The sequence below is a fragment of the Hirundo rustica genome, chromosome 13 (assembly GCF_015227805.2).
Source record: "Hirundo rustica isolate bHirRus1 chromosome 13, bHirRus1.pri.v3, whole genome shotgun sequence".
NCBI lineage: Eukaryota > Metazoa > Chordata > Aves > Passeriformes > Hirundinidae > Hirundo > Hirundo rustica.
This window is the reverse complement of record NC_053462.1, coordinates 15,686,913-15,703,831: the sequence shown is the minus strand read 5'-3', so window position 1 is coordinate 15,703,831 and position 16,919 is coordinate 15,686,913. Positions and strand designations below refer to the sequence as shown.

General features: G+C 46.5%; 1 protein-coding gene and 1 long non-coding RNA gene across 10 annotated transcripts in view; one reads left to right on the top strand and one right to left on the bottom strand.

Annotated features, from left to right (window-relative positions):
* Positions 1-318: 318 nt before the first annotated feature.
* Positions 319-16,129, bottom strand: NR2F2 (nuclear receptor subfamily 2 group F member 2). 4 transcript variants are annotated; one of them, XM_040077814.2, is made up of 4 exons: positions 16,121-16,129; positions 15,250-15,311; positions 6,902-7,429; positions 319-3,632 (listed from the first exon to the last, which is right to left on the bottom strand). In XM_040077814.2, the coding sequence occupies exons 2-4, from the start codon at positions 15,290-15,292 to the stop codon at positions 3,358-3,360; spliced, it is 846 nt and encodes a 281-aa protein (XP_039933748.1). In that variant the 5' UTR covers positions 15,293-15,311; positions 16,121-16,129; the 3' UTR covers positions 319-3,357. The 4 variants fall into 4 exon arrangements, with proteins under 4 accessions (XP_039933748.1, XP_039933747.1, XP_039933745.1 ...); XM_040077813.2 differs by lacking the exon at positions 16,121-16,129 and adding an exon at positions 15,743-15,758; XM_040077811.2 differs by lacking the exons at positions 15,250-15,311; positions 16,121-16,129 and adding an exon at positions 10,250-10,700.
* LOC120758987 (uncharacterized) overlaps positions 11,647-16,919 on the top strand; it is a 36,591-nt gene continuing 31,318 nt past the window's right edge. For 5 of the 6 annotated variants that reach the window (XR_005703090.2, XR_009208312.1, XR_005703088.2 and 2 more), the window contains exons 1-2: positions 12,185-14,368; positions 14,485-14,601. This is a non-coding gene — a long non-coding RNA (uncharacterized LOC120758987). Of the gene's footprint in view, positions 11,733-12,184; positions 14,369-14,484; positions 14,602-16,919 lie in introns of those variants that run through there. The other variant, XR_009208311.1, reaches the window with a different exon arrangement.

The following is a 16,919-nucleotide window of genomic DNA, read 5'->3' as shown; positions in this document are numbered from 1 at the left end:
AGCTTCTCGATCCCAACCCTCCTCTTTTGTCCAATTCAATCTTTGGATAGATCTTTTGTTCTAACTCAGCATGAAAAGAAAAACTTTCTTTAAATGCTATAAACTTAAAACTAACTGAAGTCCCTAAACAAATCCTCCTCTGAGCATTCCAAACATATATACACGGGGCTTGTGTGTGTGCGTGCGTGTGTGTGTGTTTTTATTTAACCCTGGTGCATTTTCTGTTTACTATTATTCTCTGTGAACCAAAGCTCGCTGCAAGAAACTTATAAATACAGAGATAGCTTACAGGCTTTAAAACATAAAAAGCAGAGAATGTTTTGGATTTGAAAATCATAAATTATAATTTAATGCCAATAACAATTTACAACAAATGGTTGTTTACAATAAACTAACACAAAACAAACAAGTCAAGATCCTGTGTTCTTAGTAAGCATAAAAACTTCACACACACACACTCACATGGATAGCACTTGCAATAGAAAAAGCTAAATCTAGAGGTCAGCAATTCCCCTGCAATAATAGTATATTTATATATTTATATATATTTATATATTTATAGAAAAGGAGCCATGATTCAGATGTAAAACTCTGCTCAAATTCACAGTCATACGCCCCTCAGCCCCCAGTACAGATGTATCTAACTGGAACACACTAAAGATCAGGGTTTAATCGACTTTACAGAATGATCTCTCTCCCTCCCTCTCTCTCTTTTTGTGAAACCACAACATGGTGTAGTTACGTGTGGTAAAAAGGGAGAGGGGGAAGCCTCAGACAAGAACAAAATTGCAAGCTTTCACATACAAAGCATCTGCTATAGACCAAGGGGAGGGCGGGCGGGGGGAGAGAGAAAGAAAAGAAAAGAAAAAAAATATATATATAAATGACACGCACACACACGAAATCAAATATCAACCCCTTGCAAAAACCACATCATCTTGCCTTCCTTGAGGTTTGGGTTGGGTTATTTTTTGGGTGTTTTTTTTTTTTTTTTTTTTGCCTGCTTGGGATATCACTCAATTCCCCAGTGGTGTGTCCAGTCCTGTGCCACCCGCCCAGGCAGGTCCCACTCCCGGTGGGAGCTGTGCCCGTGCCGGGGCTGCAGGAGAGGGCCCTGTGCCTCCACAGGGGACATCCATGGACGCCCACGCGTGTCTGTGTGCCAGCATACACACAGACATATAGCCCATATGTAAAAGAGAGAGATGACCTGTGGTCATGCTTTCACAGTCTAAGGTAAAGAAAAAAGAAAAAAGAAAAAAAAAAAAAAAAAGGAAAAAAAAGAAGAAAAGAGATCCACTTGAGAGTATATATACATTAAAAACCGACTCCTCAGTGCTAGAAGCTAAAGCCACTCCATTTGAAGACCTCTCAATGACAACGATAGATGGCAACTACGGAGTATTATAAAAAATCACACATACTTAAAGAAAACTCATTGCAAACAACTGACCTATATTTACAATACTGCTATTACCTTGCTTGAATGATCTTGTGCGCGTATGTCAGACATTTACAAAAGGTTTTTCGCCCCATTCTGATCATAAAATAGATACTGATCTCCAGATTTCTAATACTTTTTCACAACAATACCTTTCCTACGCAGGCACTTAAGTGTGACAAAAATAAGGGCCTTTTTTTTTTTTTTTTTTTTTTTTTTTTTTCCCCCCAGAAAATCCATTTTTAATTAACAGGAGGATTAGATGAATGGGGGTTGATGGTTTACCATTTCAGCATAGTACTTCCTAAAACCAGAGATAAACCACGAACTTAAGTCCTCCACCCCCATCCCGGAATTAAACAGGTAAATACGCTACAATACATCTGCTACAAACTTACTGTGACAAGTAAACAAATCAATCGCCTATGGACTTAAATGACTGCAAACTATAGAGAAGTAATGTGGTTTCTGAAAGACATTTATGACAGCCAAACAAGTTTCAGATATCAAATAATATTTTAATTTCTGAATACTTTCAATTTTCCTTGGAATATAACACACAAAGACTCGACCAAACAGTTCAGTTATTATAACTTTTACAGTATACAGAAATGTTGCACTTAAAAAAAAAAAAAAAACCTTCAGTTTTTTTAAACACAAAACTGTAAACTCTAAGATACTGAATCAATCACGTTATCTATAAGTGCCAACAGTGTTATTTTGTCATGCTGATTTCAATGGTATTTTTTAAAAAGGGAAAATATCAACAATTATTATAATACAAAGGGCTTGCAAATATACAAACAGATAGAGGAGTTTAATAACAATTCATGATGAACTATGTGGAACCCAATTCAAATTACAAAAGTTCACTTTGCTCGTTTGCTTGGTTTTTTTGTGTTTTTTTTTTCTTTTTTTTTTTTTTTTTTTTAAATCAAAACCGCAGTGTGTCTTGGACACAAAATCCTTCTACCTATAATAAATCCCCACAGTTCATTTTTTCTGTCCGAAATATCAAAAAAACCTAGATTTGGGGGGAGTTGTATGACACGTGTGGTTCATTCGGGTCTATATAATTATAGCTCTCTCAGCTTCAAGCTAGATTTTGGGTCACCACCTTAAGTGCGCTTCCATCATTGTGTTGTTGAGGGTTTTTTGTTTTTGTTTTTTTTTTCCTCTTTTCCTTTCTTCCTATGATACTTTCGTGGACTCAGTTTTAATTCTTTCAGAACATATATTTTAAGGATACACAGTTTATTTTTTTTTTTTTTAAAGAAGCCAAGGTTATATCAAAAATTATTATAGAACCACAGAATAAACTGGTTTGAAACCAGAAAAATACAAAAAAGAACAGCTATAGGTACATAGACACATAGGACAATTAATAATTTGGAAAAAAAAGACTTACTTTCTTCCGTTCTGCTAATTTTCTCCAAATTTCCTTTAAATGCACTTTAAGCGAGATTTTAAAAAAAGTTTACCCCAAAAAGAAGAAAAAAAATAGAAGAAAAAAGAAAAAAAGAAAAAGCCCACCATCGTTTCTTTTCTTCTTCTTTCTTTTTTTCTTTCCCTCTTTTTTTAGTTTTTACAAAAAAAAAAAAAAAAAAAAAAAAAAAAGATAAGTAGCAAGTTTTTTTTTCTGAACAACACGGGAGTTTTTAATGCATTCTGTAAAAGTTCATTTGACAGTCTCTTTTTTTAATTCACAGTCCATTAATTTTTTTCCTCTCTTCTCTTAGCAAACTTGTAACATCCTTTTACATCCTTTCTTAGCAGAAGGAAATTTAAGAAACAACCAGAACCCAAATGTCATTTGCTTTCCTTTCACTCTCATCTCCCTTCTCAATTTTTGAATTTTTTTTTTTTTTTTTTAATTTTTGTCTTGATTTTTTTTTTCTCTCTCTCTCTCTCATGTTTTATTGAATGGACATGTAAGGCCAGTTAAAACTGCTGCCAGACAGTAACATATCCCTGATTAGGGTTTCTATGGGGGTTTTACCTACCAAACGGACGAAAAACAATTGCTCTATGACAGAAGAGGAGACAGTGCGAAGGGAGGGGAGACGTAGTAATAGCTTCCCGAATCGTGTTGGCTGGTTGGGATACTGGCTCCTAACATACTCTTCCAAAGCACACTGTGACTTCTCCTGTAAACTTTCAACATGGGCTACATCAGAGAGACCACAGGCATCTAGAAGAAAGTGTATTAAAAAAAAAAAAAAAAAAAAAAAAAAAAAAAAGAAAGAAAAGAAAAAAAAAAAAAAGAAAGCAATCATCAGATTAAAAAGGTTTTGGTGGTTTGTGTATTTTTTTTTTTAAATTTTTAATTTTTTTTTTTTTTTTTTTAATGTCTGGGTTTAAGAATCGATCGTGCGCCATCACCTTGCCCCCCAGAGTTTAAGTGGGTTCTACCAAAAGGGACAATCTCTCTGTGCATGTGTGTGTGTTTGTATTTCTCTCTCTCTTCTAGAGGGTCTCCTTTAGGACTGAGCATAGAGTCGAGATTTCTAATGGCACGACAGACCTGAGGGGTTGGCAAGGAGGTGCTGGCCAAGCCTAATTTCACATATCTATATTTTTTGGGGGAAAGGCTGGGGGGGCGGGGAAGGCTGGAGTCGAAAGGGGGGGAAAAGGGAGCCACTATTTCTCCACACCCCCCCCTCCTTGGAAAATAATTGAGGAGAGCCTAACCCTGGGGATGAGAAGGAATACTACTCATAGTGATAGAAATCATAATAATAATAAAAAACTGGCCCAGCCAAAGATAATGGCGCCCCGGATCCAGCAACAGATTCTCCCCCAAAGAAGACAACGCGTTTTTCTTCAGTCTTTGAAACTGATTTAAGTGGCCCTTTAAAACTGATCTTGTCAGTTTAGCCTATTCAGAGGCAGCCATGCAAACTGTGATCTCTCTGTTCATTTGAGCTGTTTCTTTTCCCCCCTCTTTTCTTTTCTCTTTCTTTCTTCCCCCCCTCCACTCCCCCCTCTTTTTTTTTTTTTTTTTCCCCCTCTTCTTCTTCTTTTTAAACCTAAAGGCCCTTACAAGAAGAAAACTCCCTGATAGGGTCTGGACATTTTTTTCTCTCTCTCTTTTTTTTTTTTTTTTTTTTTTTTTTCCTGATACGCTAAAATACAATAAGTTCCCTTTAAATCAGAGACGTCTGTGCTGAAAGAGCACAGGTTGTGACCTGACCTCCCTGTGGCTTTCCTAGGCACAGGGCTAACACATGCATATTCTGCGAGTCATTAGAACCCAGAATTTTCCCCCCTCCCTCTTAAAAGAGGCTGCAGCAAACATTATATGCATCTATGTGCGTCTGCTTTACATCAGGGAGGGTTATTGGGGTGCTGCAGAAGCTGCGAGCATCACCCTATATTTTTTCGCATGCGGCTGTCTTCCCCAGAATCAGATAACAAGAAACGTTTATCTAGTTGGGAGGCAATTTACACGCCAGGCCTCCCATTTTGAAAATAGTCATAAATTAAACAGTTACGACAGGATCGGACGATTGTTTTCTCAGAAGGCTAAAAAAAAAAAAAAAAAAAAAAAAAAAAAGGAAAAAAAAAGGAAAAAAAAAAAGTGATTTGGGAGAAAAGGCAGGATTGGAAATAAACTCCTTGGTGTGGGTGTGAGCTGGGCAGGGGCTGGGGAGGGATGTGAGCGTGTGTGGGATCCTCGCTGAGCGAGGGAGAGGAAAATGCATCCTAGAAAAATGATGGAAAAATAAAATAAGCACCCCACGGACACCCCTTCCCACTCGGGATCCCTGTCTCCCTGTGGCTAGATGCACCCTGCTCATTGATCACCTTAGGATTTAGCACGAGTAATTTGGGGGGGGGGGGGGAGGGGAAAAAAAAAAAGGAGAAGTTTTTTATGTGTAAAGCAATAATATATAAAAGGAAGTTTAGGTCACGACCCAGAACCTGGACAAAGTCCAGAAAATGACTTCGTTCCCCAGACCCCCTTTAACACAACAAGGAACGGATTGTGAGCCCTTCTTTTCCCACATAAACTACATTTTTTTCCTGTTTCCTGATATCAGGCTTTAAAAAACTCTGATGAGTAATTATTTTGCAGGTCCTGCTTCCATTCATATGTTTATCGCGTGGCCACTTTCCCAAGCGTCCAAATGAGTTACAGGCGAAATAGATGTATTTTTAAATTTAATCCCCAAACTTCGAGGGCTCCAGCACACTGGGTTGCCGGTGCAGCCTCAAAGTTAGTGATCTGAGATAACGTATTGCACAAATTAGCGAGCAGATTTTTTTTTTTTTCTTTTCCCCTCAGAAGAAAAAAAAAAAAAAAAAAAAAAAAAAAATTTAGCCTCCAGAGTTAATATCAGGATTATTACTCACCCAGGTTAAACTCTAGTGCAAGCTAATTAGATTTCACAACGCACTCAATTATTGCTTTATAACTCATGCACTATTTCTAGGCAGCAAAAGTTGACACATATTTCCCCCCCACCCCCCCTCCCCTCTTTGATTATCTAAGAAACACCTCGAGGTCTTTTCCTCGGGAGAGTCATGGTTGTGCCACCCCGGAATTACACTGCAGAGCGGCAGCTTCAGTCTCCTCTTACTTTTCCATACTATCCCTGTCTACTTATGGTAATGATCTTTTCGCACCCGCTACTCGCTTTGGACTATGCAGTTCCTGCTGGGTACAAATGCAAACTTTTCCCCTTAGCTTAAATGACACAGAACTGCTCACTGCCACATTCTGTTTAAATCAGAGACAGCTCTTTGCAAAGTTGATTTATTTTATTTTATGGGATGGCAGGGAACATATTTTAAACTCAGATTTGCGCATTTAACTTTTTTTTTTTTTAATTCAATTTTTAATCCTGCAGGGCTTTTTTCCCTTCCTGGCTGCCTATAAAATGATCCTCTTTTTAAAGTGATTCCACTGATAAGACGACTTGTATTTAACAACATCAAACAGATTTTGCTGCTGTTTGGATGCGTGTCATTAAATGCAACAACCCAGAGCTATACTGTTAAATAAAATATTATTTTCAATGGGAAGAGCGCAGTGTCTCGTAGCGAATGGGTGTCTCTGCCCGGGCCCCTTCTTTCCCATTCCCCAGCATTATTCAGCTAGGGTTGGGGTGTTATTTTGGGGCTGTCTGGTTTTTCACTTAAAAAAAAAAAAAAATTGCTTGTGTGCGTGCGTGTATTTTATTTTTATTTCATTTTTTTTCTGATTTGCACTCCCCGGAAGATGGGATGCTCAGATCCAAGGCCCTGAAGGGGAGAGCACAGGGCAGCGCTTCCTAAAAGGAAAAGAGACCGCGCTGGTTCTCGAGGGGCAGGGAGTGGGGATGGGGGTGCAGGCAGTAACACTTTGCAAGAGCAAACAGTTCTCAAGGGGGGCCCGGGGAAGGAGAAAAGAAAAAAAAAAAAAAGAAAAAAAAAAGGAAAAAAACAAAAAAAAAGGAGCAAAGAAATGCCGCCTACCTGAGGTGAAGAGGACTATGGCCTTTAAACAGCTATATTCTGCAGAGTCGACATGCAATGCTTTCAGTTTTTCTACTTGCTCTTGGAAGATTCGTATGTGGTCCATAAAGGCGACCACTCGGTCAGCAGACATTGGCGAAGCGTGGAGGCCAGCAGCTGCCAGGAGCGGAGCTACGTGGAGGGGCATGGAGCACTGGGCAGCGTTGAGGACAAATAACTCGCTCCAGGTCAGCCTCAGGAGGGCCACCTGGTCTGTGATCTGGAGGTCTGGGAAGAAGGGGATATTCCTGGCCCACTCCACCGCGCTGAAGAGCATCCTAGCTGCCAGTTCACAAATGTTCTCGATGCCCATGATGTTGTTGGGTTGCATGCACTGACTGCCAAAGCGAGAGGTGGGGTAGGGCTCTGCTCTCAGAAGAAGGGAGATATATCCGGATAGGTAGGAATGGCAGTTGAGAGGGTCCCCATTTGTCAAGGCGAACTGACCATGAGTTGGCTGTGTGGGTGGCATTCTGCCCCTCTGGACCGCTGCAGTAAATAAAGAAGAAACTACAGCTATTAATATCTGAATTGAGACCATCGGTTCAAATACAGCCTGCTTTGTGTGCTCGTGCGTGCCTGTGTGACCCCGGACCCGGCCAGCTTCAGGGGGAACATGCATTTTCCCAGCCACGGTTCGGCCCCAGCCCCGCTCTGAGGCTCCGCGGTTCTCGGGTCAAGTCAAAGCAACAATAAAAGCTGAGGGACGCCGTGGGCTCGGCCAGAGCTGCTGCGGGAGCCCAGCTCCTCACTTCCCAAAACACACCACAGTCCAGTTATCCCCCCCTCCCCTCCACCGCCACCCCCTCCTTCAAGAGATGCAGGATACGTCTTTGTGTGTTTTTTCTCCGTTACACCTAAAACAGCTCATTGATTTGAGGCTGGGGGAGCGGGATGGGGAGGGAGGAGGGGAGAAGGAAGGAACACTTCAGTTCGAAATCCCCGGCTCTGGTCCCACACGCGTTTCTCGCCCACTGAATACATTGTTGCTGCTGGTATTATATATCCCCCCCATCTCGTAAAAAATACCAAAGGAGGTAAAATCACCCCACAACATCCCCAGCAGGTCCCCTGGTTATCCAAAGGCATTATCCAAAGGCACCTTCCCCCGCTGCCCATGGAAAGTGGGCCTTTCATTTTGTTAATAAATTTACACGGTGACAGCGAGAGAAAAAGGAGAGAGAAAAAGGACTCAGAGGCAGAGAGACAACAAGAAGGGAGAACGCCTAAAAATGTGCTTGATTTATATTTGTTATCGCCTGTATTCCAAGGTTAGTTACTCTTGCAGAAACACAAAGAGAGGAGCCCGGCGAGTCCCAAGCCCCCTCACCCTTAACCTACATAGCAGCGTCCAGACACAGAGCACGCACTGGAAAACTGCAGGCTCACATTTCCCGTCTAATTTTATATCACAAAGACTCCACTTGCAGAGATCCGAGCACCCCACACTTACTTCTGGACTGCTCCTTACACCCCCACCCCATCCCTTCTACCCCCTCCTGCCTCTCCCGGAGGAACAAGAAAATAAGAGGAAGAAAAGTGAGGTAATAACAACCAGGAAAGGCAGGCACACGGCAGTGTGTACATACACACACACACGCGTGGAGATGTGTGTGTGTGTGCATATATATTTTTAAAGGAGGAAAAATCCGGCTGGGAATCCACAGTGGAGTGCTGTAGAGCCTCGGTAGGGTGAGTCCCATTGTAATAGTAATTTGAACCGCCTGTGTAAAATTGCAATCTAAGGCAGGGTGCTGGAGGATATATATATATGTGTGTGTGTGTGTATGTGTGTATGTGTGTGTGTGCATCTCGGGAGGCTCCGTGTGTGTGTGTACACACACGCACAGACACACACAGACACACACACACACAGGGCTGCTCGGGGGACGGGGGCTAAGGCTGAGCATGCAGGAGGAAACACGAAGGAAAAGTAACCACACGTCAGAATCATCATCTCGCTCCTAAGCAGCGTGAAACTAAAAATCCACTTTCAATAAACCTCCATCAGCAAAATCAAAACAAACACAAATCAATTACGAGTGCAGGAGAAAGCATGCGAGAGCCCCTGCCTCCCTGCCCACCCTCCCCAACACCGCTTTCTTTCATTACGAGAAAGTTTCTGGCTGGTTTATTCGAGGGGGGTGGGTAGGGGGGAGGAAAGGTTCTGGTTGGGTTTGGGGTTTGGAGAGGAAGGTTAAAAATACTAAGAGTTATTCTATATATTATTTAAAAATAATTTAAAAAAGAGAAAAACCAAACAAACCCCAAAACGCAGCGAGTGAAAAAAAAATTGCAAAACAAATGAAATCCCAATACCTTCCCGTCTCATGCCAACTTTGAGGCATTTTTTGAGGCGGCAGTACTGACACTGATTGCGGTGGTGCTGGTCAATGGGACAGTTCCTGTTGGCACGACAAGTGTAGCTGAGATTCCTCCTTACACTCCGCTTGAAGAAACTCTTGCAACCCTCGCAGGTAAACTGGCCATAATGTTTGCCACTAGACTTGTCCCCACAAACCACACATTCAATGTGCTGCTGCTGCTGCTGTTTGTCTCCTTGGTTCTGCTGGCTCGGCGGGTTGGTCTGGGCTGGCGTACTGGGAGGGCCCCCGGGCCCCGGGGTCTGTGGGGTGTGCGGGGCCCCGGCCGGGGGTCCCTGCACCGGCGGGGCTTGCGAAGGCTGCGTTCCCTGAGCTCCGGGCACATCGTCCTGGGGGTCTCGCCACGCACCGACTACCATTGCCATATCTATTGGACACCGTTGCCAAACTTCCTGTTCCCCCTTTATTTTCAAAGTTTGTTTGCTTTGCTTTTCAGATCAGCTTTGCAGCAGTCTTTTTATTTTTTTGTCCTCCCCTCTCTCTCTCTCTGTTTCCCTCTCTCTCTTTTGTTGTTTTGCCTTTTTTTTTTTTTTTTTTTTTTTTTTTTCAGGAGGGTCGGGGTGGGGGGGATCTCCCGGTACCGGCGAAGGTGCAGAAGCACGGGGCGATGGAGGTGTGTGTGCGGGGGGGCGAGGTGCGAGTCGATTGTCTGGGCTCCAGGAGAGCAAAGTAAAGGGGTAGTGGGGGTGGGGGAGAGAGGGGGAGAGAGAGAGAGAGAGAGAGGAGAAAAAAAAAAAAAAAATCTCTTCAAAGATCTCCCTCTCTCTCTCTTAGAGCTGATCTGCAGCAGAGTAGTTGAAGGAGGAGAGGCGGGTGTCTGGGGGCCAGGTCCAGGGAAGCTCGCAGTCAGCCATTCAGGAAAGCCATCAAAATAAGAATGAATAAAAGGTTAAAGATTACACACACAGCGGAAAAAAACACGCACAGCGGAGGAGACTCTTCTCGGCGCGGAGAGCGGTCGGTCTCGCCGTAGTTTTTGGAAGTCCAGCTTGCAGCAGCAACATCAACTGCGATCGCTTTGTTTTTGTGGGCTTTTTTTTTCCTCCTCCTCCTCTTTCCTCCTCTCTCTCTGCTCTGTCTCTCCTCCCTCCTTCGCTCGCTTTAATTCTTCCTCTCCGCCGCTCCGCCCGGCCGCTGCGCTCTTGCTCTCACTCGCTCCCTCTTTTGGGCTCGGGGGTGTGGGGGGGCTGTTGGCTTTTTTTTTTTCTTTTCTCCTCCTCCTCCTCGCTCTCTCTCCTTTTTTTTTTTTTTTTTTTGGTTTTGTTTTATAAAAAAATTCTTATTATCGTTACGATTACGATTATTATGAATTATTATTATGATTGTTTATTTGTTCCTCCTCCTCCTCCTCCTCCTCTCGGGCGCCGCCGCTCTGCTCCGCTCTGCCCCGCTCCGCCGGTTCGCCGCTCCCGCCGCGCCGCGTCCCCGCCGCCGCTCCCGCTCCCGCCGCCGCTCGGGTGCTGCCGCTGCCGCCGCTCCCGCCGCCGCCGCTCCCGCCGCCGCTGCCGCCGCCGCCGCGCTGCCTTATGCTGCTTCTGCCGCCTCGCAAGTGGGCTCTCGCCTCCGCGCCGCCGGTGCTCACGGCGCGGGCAGGGGGAGGGGGGCCGCGGGGCGGGGGGGAGGGAAGGAGTCAACTCGCCAGCGCAGCAGCGCCCAGCCAGCCAGGATGATAAAAGAGGGGAGCGGGAGGAGGAGGAGGAGGAGGAGGAGGAGGAGAGGAGGAGGAGGAGGAGGAGGAGGAGGGAGAGAGAGAGAGAGAGAGAGAGAGGGAAGGATCATAACCCAGCGCGCAGCATCGCTCCTCAGCCGGGGAGGGAGGGAGGAGGGGAAAAAAAAAAAAAAAAATCACCACGGGGAGAGCGCGCCAGCGCTCCCCCCCCCCCCCCCGCCCCAAAATAAAAAGAATCAGGGGCTCTCCCCCCCCCCGCTCCCCTCCCCTCGCGGCGACGGGGAGGGGCGGCGCGGGGCGGGGCGGGCGGGCGGTGCGGGCGGCGTGTGGGCCGAGGAGCGGCGAGCGCGCTCCCCGCCGGCCGCTCGCCCCGCTGGCGGGAGAGTGAACTTTGACACGGCTGCTGCAACTCAGCGCGCGTCGCCATGGCGACCGCGCGCCTTATAAGGCAACCGGGCCGGCGCCTGACTGGCCAGGCGCGCGCGCCCCGCCCCCCGGCCCTCATTGGGCCGCGCCGCCCTTGCGCGGCCCGCCATGGCCGCCGCCGCCGCCCGCGCGGTCCTAGCGCCGCCCGCCGCCCCGCGCCCTCCCGCCCCGCCGGGGCCAGGGGTTAAGGCGAGCCCGGTGTGCGGAGCGCGGCGCCGCCGCCGCCGCCTCACCTGGGGCTGCCCGCCGGGGCGCGGCCTCGGGGGTCGGAGGGGGCGGCGGGCGCAAAGCGGAAAGCGGGCGCTAAACCGAGGTAAAACTCCACGGAATAAAGTAAAGCCGAGCCCCGGCGCTGCCGCCGCCGCGGGGAAGGGGCGGCCGCAGGTTCCGCCGAAAGCGATCGGGGAAGCGCGGTGCGGGCCGGCGCCCGCCGGGAGAAGGTCCCGCGGCGGAGCCTTCCCCCAGCCCCGCTCCGGGCACCTGCGCTCGCCGCGGCCGCTCCGTGTCCCGCCGCCCGCCCGAGCCGTGCCCCGGCCGCCCGCGGAGCCGCGCCGAGCCCGGCCGGGCTGCGCCGAGCCGAGCGTGCCCGCGCCCGGCGCTCCGGGAGCGGCCGCTCGCGGTGCCCGGCCCCGGCGGGGCGCGGGGGCTCCGCCGCTCCGCCCGACCGCTCCTCGTTCCCGCTCGCCCCGAAGCGAGGGGACCGCGGCTCCGCTCCAGGCGCCACCGGAGCCCGGCGCGCCGCTCCGCAGAGCGTGACAGCCGTGCCTTTCGCGCGGCATCGCCGCGGCGTGCCTCGGCTCAGCCCCTTTAACTTTATTTCGGGCTTTTGCGGGTTCGGGGGTTTCGTGACCACACGTACCCCGGCGCTGTAACACGACCTCCGTGCTGTGCCACGAACAGGTAACAGAGCCGAGCACGGGGACCTGTTTATTTCCCGCTGAATGGAGCTACCGGCCAGCGGAGCGGGGACTCGAGTCCGTCTCCCGGTGAAAATGGCCAAAAGACGCTCGAACAAGCGAAGGGACGGAGAGATAAAATAGAAAATATGTTAACGTAAGACAGATAAATGCCCGGCCGGACCATTCCTCCTCTGCGAACACACGCGACCGTGAGCGCTCACATCCCAGCCGGTCACAAAGCACGGCCGCGGGGACGCAGACCTGGGCACAACTCTGTAAGGCATTAATTGCCCCTCACCTCCTCACACACACTTTTTCATGTTGCCACATGCCCGCACACTTCTGCCGCAGAAATAATACATGTGGCTAAAGCCGCAGGTGCGGAGATGGTTGGAAAGTTGTAAAAAGCACCTCGACTTGAGGAGTGTCCTGCCTGGAAACCTGGTGTGTTCAGACCCCACGGCCGAAGATGTTTTTGCGACTCAGTTTCAAAGACAAGGCTGCAGCGTTCCCATTGATCCTCACAGAGCAAAAAAATAACCTTTACCCGAAACAGTGACCAGGAGGGACTGGGAAGACAGAAAGCGGGAAAGGAATCTTTCCTGGTTAAAATGTGGGGAACTGCCTTATGATTTCCAAACAACCCAGAGCTGAGGAGGTCACCTTTCGGGGAGGGTAGGGGAAGGTGGGGGTTCGAAATGCAGAATAGTCACAGATGGTTGCTGATGTTGAATTTCCTGAGGAAAAAAATAAAAACCAAAACCCAAACCACAACCCAACACCAACCTTTCCTGTCTCGAATCTGACAAAGTAAACAGTATTAATTCACCATATGAAAAAACATGCGAGCCGTCCTAAGAAATGCAGAAATCAGAAGAGAAAGCGGTTTTAACAGGACGCACCATATTAATAGTTTGAATGTATGAGCGTAAAAATGAAAAACCATTGATATACGCTTAAAAGCCACCGTATACGCTGATTGCTCAAGCATTAATGAAGAATGCCTGAGATTAACTATTTGCTCTTCGAGGGATGCAGCGATATAACTATCTATTAGCACCATTAGATGCTTTGCTATTTATTTGAAAACACCCCTGCGAGTGGGTTGAGACAGAAGAGATGAATGTAAAAATGAACTGCAGCTAATTTCGCTAAATAATCCTCGAAACCTGAGCGCCTCGCAAGGAAGGGGGAGATTCTCCGCTGTCCTTCTCCGAGGCTAATGACAATAGAAATGCTCTGGTTTAAAAGTGAGACCGTGTTGGTTTTCCAAATAAACAAACGCATCCCTCCTGCCATTTTACTGCAGATGTAAATTTATTTTAATGAGAGGGAGTGGAAGGATTTATTTTGCTAAAATTGAGTTGAGGATAGAGCCGGTGTAAATCTTTAGGTTTCAAAAAGAGAGGAGGAAGGAGGGGGAAGCTGCTTTCCTGGCAGAAAGCTGCCTAACAGTCCTCTAATTCTTTCTAGATTAAATCGCAATATGAATACAGCATCGAACAAATACCGAGTTTCGCTCTGAACTCAGTGGAAAGCAGTTACGTCTAACAGAATTCAATGAATTCCTCTTCTCCCTCAATGTAGTATGTGTGTGTTTTTCTCTTCCACCACACTGAAGTTCCATGAATAGGGAAAGTGGCTCCTATTGTGTGCCTCTGAACTTCCAAGTCAATGCAATTTTTAACCACTGGCTTGTGGTACTTTGAAAATCACCAGGGGCTGTCAGAGTTGGGTCCTCTGAAAAATTTACAGTGCTAAATCAGAGCATATGCTGTGAGAGAGGAAAAAAAATTGCTTAAGATTGGAGCAAGTACAGTATCTGGCTGCCCCCTAGTGTAAGTCTCTTATCTGCCTAAAATTCAACTTTAAAAGAAAAGGATCTCTTAAAGGGAAACGACTTTTGGCTCACGTATGCATACGAGAATGAAACTTCTGTACATTTTAATCTGATTAATTCCTAAGGATTTAAAATTAATTGGCTTGGGCACTCCTAGACCGGACTATAAGATTTCTGCAGCAGGGTTTCTGCGAGAGCTGTGCCGAATAGGTATTTTTAAGGGATAGTGGTAAGGGATTGGGGGGGGCGGGGGGGGGGGGGGGGGAGATCCTGTTTTGTGAATTTTTTTTTTTAATGAGGATCCGTGCCTCGCTTGCTGTTGTCAGAGCAAAACACTTCTGCTACTTAAAGTCAGATCTACGTCCTTTACAATAATACTTAAAAAAAGAGGATAAATAATTGCCTTAAAGCCTCAGCGGAACTGCCAACCACACCTTCGGATGGTGAGTATATTCCAGCTTCTTTCCATTGTACTTGCTTAACCAGGGAAGGGACCGGAGGGGAAGAGGGGATCTCGGCGCTCTACCTTCACCACCGACCTTTTATTATTATTATTATTATTTTTCCCCCCTTTCCCCCCACCCAAATAAACGCTGCCAGCTGCACACGGCGACGCGATCCCGGGCAGTTTAATACCTATCACTTAAGTTAAGAGCCTCGTCCTGCCCTCCCACCCTCCGGAGCAGGTCGGTCCGCTCTCCCCCCGAGCAGCCCCGGCGCCGGGCAGGGACGGCAGCGCCCGGGCTCTGCTCCTGGGGAAATGACTTGGAGGCGCTTTGCCTCGGACCTGGAAGCCGGGTCCGCTCGTTGGGTCTGTTCGCTTGTTTGTTTGTTTGCTGCTTTGCTTTATTTAGCTAAAGGACGTGCTAACTGATGGTGCTGCAATTACACATACTTGGGTCTGCCCCCCTCCCCTCTTCCCCTCCTTAGAGCAACCCACGTAACCTTAGAAACGATCGTTTAAGACGCACGTTAGCTAACATTTGCTTTTTTGGATTTTTTGTTTTCCTTAAAAGAGAAACACAAGAATCACAACACATTGCCCGAAAAAAGTGTCAAAGAAGAAGAAAAAAAACTATAAGTAAACATACCAAAACCATATTTGCCTTGTTCAAGGTCCCAAATCGCTTGCATCTTCCTTTTTCTACCTCTCCTTTAGTTTGGCAGGTGAAACAAACAAATTTAAAAAAAAAGTAAAAAAATCAGACCGCTGTTTGCCCCCCAGAAAGATGTGCGTTGGGTAATTAAAGAGAAGTCTCCTTCTTGGTGTTTATCTAAGCGATTGTGCAAACTGATTAAAAAAAAAAAAAAAAAAAAAAAAAAAAAAGAGAGAGAGAGCGAAAAAAAAAAAAAAAAAAAAAAAAGTAAAGTTACAGCCTTCAGGGGGGAAAAAAAGGAAGCAAGGTGAAGGGAATAGATTTCCCACAACCTAAAGGGAAGTGCTTTCGATGTATTATTAGCGATCAGCCTTGGGAGAGAGAGAAAAAAAAAAAAAAAACACACACCCTGAACACACTCTAACTTTACACAGACAAGATTTCAGGGGGGGCTTTGTACACAGCTGCTTAGGAATGTGCGCCTTGCCTTTAAGAAAAAATCCCCAAGCCCAAGGTAGGAGATGTCTTTGAGTGATCCTTGTCTCATTTCATTCCTTAGAAGGAAGAGCGTCTCGCTACACCTTGTTTGGAGCTGGAAAGGCGAGACTTTAAAAAAAAAAAAAAAAAAAAAAAAGGGAAAAATATTCACAACCCACCCTTCCAATTGGGGAGGGAAAAAAAAAAAAAAAAAAGAAAAAGAGAGGGAAATCTCCTAAGTTAATGACTGTGGGGGTAGGATGGATGCGACTGATTTCAGCCCCCCCTCCCCCCCTTTCCCACCTCCCCCCTCCCCGGCAGAAAAAAACCCAAAACAACAAAACCAACAAAAAAAAAAAAAACCGAAAAGGAGAAAAAAAAAGCCAACCGCAAACAACTACAGGCTGGACTATCAACACATGCACCGAAGGGGAAAAAATATATAGTGTCCTGTGTAGGGTCGGCAGGGAACGCAAGCACACGCTAAAGCAAGTTGGGAAAGAATCCGAGCTAATCAGCAATCTCTTTCTCTCTCTCTCTCCTTCTCTCCCTCTCCCCCCCCTCTCTCTCTCACTGCCCCTGAGATCCCAGCTCGAAAGAGGTACTCCACATTTTTTCATTACCAAAAATCCGTTGCAATAATCATTTGTTGCTAATTGAAACCCTTGGAGACATTTTTCCCCACCCCCTTCACAAACATGGCAACTTTTAGTCATGGGAAGCACGTTTAGTTTTATTTTATTTAAAAAAAAAAAAAAAAAAAATTACGGTTAGGCTGAATCTTTCACCCACGAGAAATATCAGCGAGTCAGCCCCCTTCCCCAGGATGGGAGGGGGGGAGTGGGGGGAACGGGACCCCGGTACAGTGAGGGCTTGGGAAAATTTGGAATACATTATACCGCATTTGGCAGGAGAATACTCTCCAACTAATGGATTCCTGCTCCTTTTTGTGTGTGTGTGTGTATCAGTGTGGGGGGTTTCTGGAAAGAGGGGTGGTGGTCGTGGTGGTGGGGAGCTGAGCTTTTATTTTAAGAAACTGTTAGGGTAGGGAGTGTGTCATACTTGACAAATGGAACAAACGCTCTTCCATTTCTTGCTTGTCCTTGCCTTAAAACAGGAATTAAGTTAACCACAGTGCTGCATGTTAATTGCATGTTTACTGGGCTAATGAAAATTACAAAAGGGTT

Excerpts from the sequence above, each read along its gene's own strand:
- NR2F2 (XM_040077810.2), bottom strand. The coding sequence starts at position 9,689 with ATGGCAATGGTAGTCGGTGCGTGGCGAGACCCCCAGGACGATGTGCCC. Across the intron at positions 7,430-9,259 it reads AGTTGGCATGAGACGGGAAG|CGGTCCAGAGGGGCAGAATG; the intron begins GTATTGGGATTT and ends TATTTACTGCAG. Across the intron at positions 3,633-6,901 it reads CATAGTCCTCTTCACCTCAG|ATGCCTGTGGTCTCTCTGAT; the intron begins GTAGGCGGCATT and ends ACTTTCTTCTAG.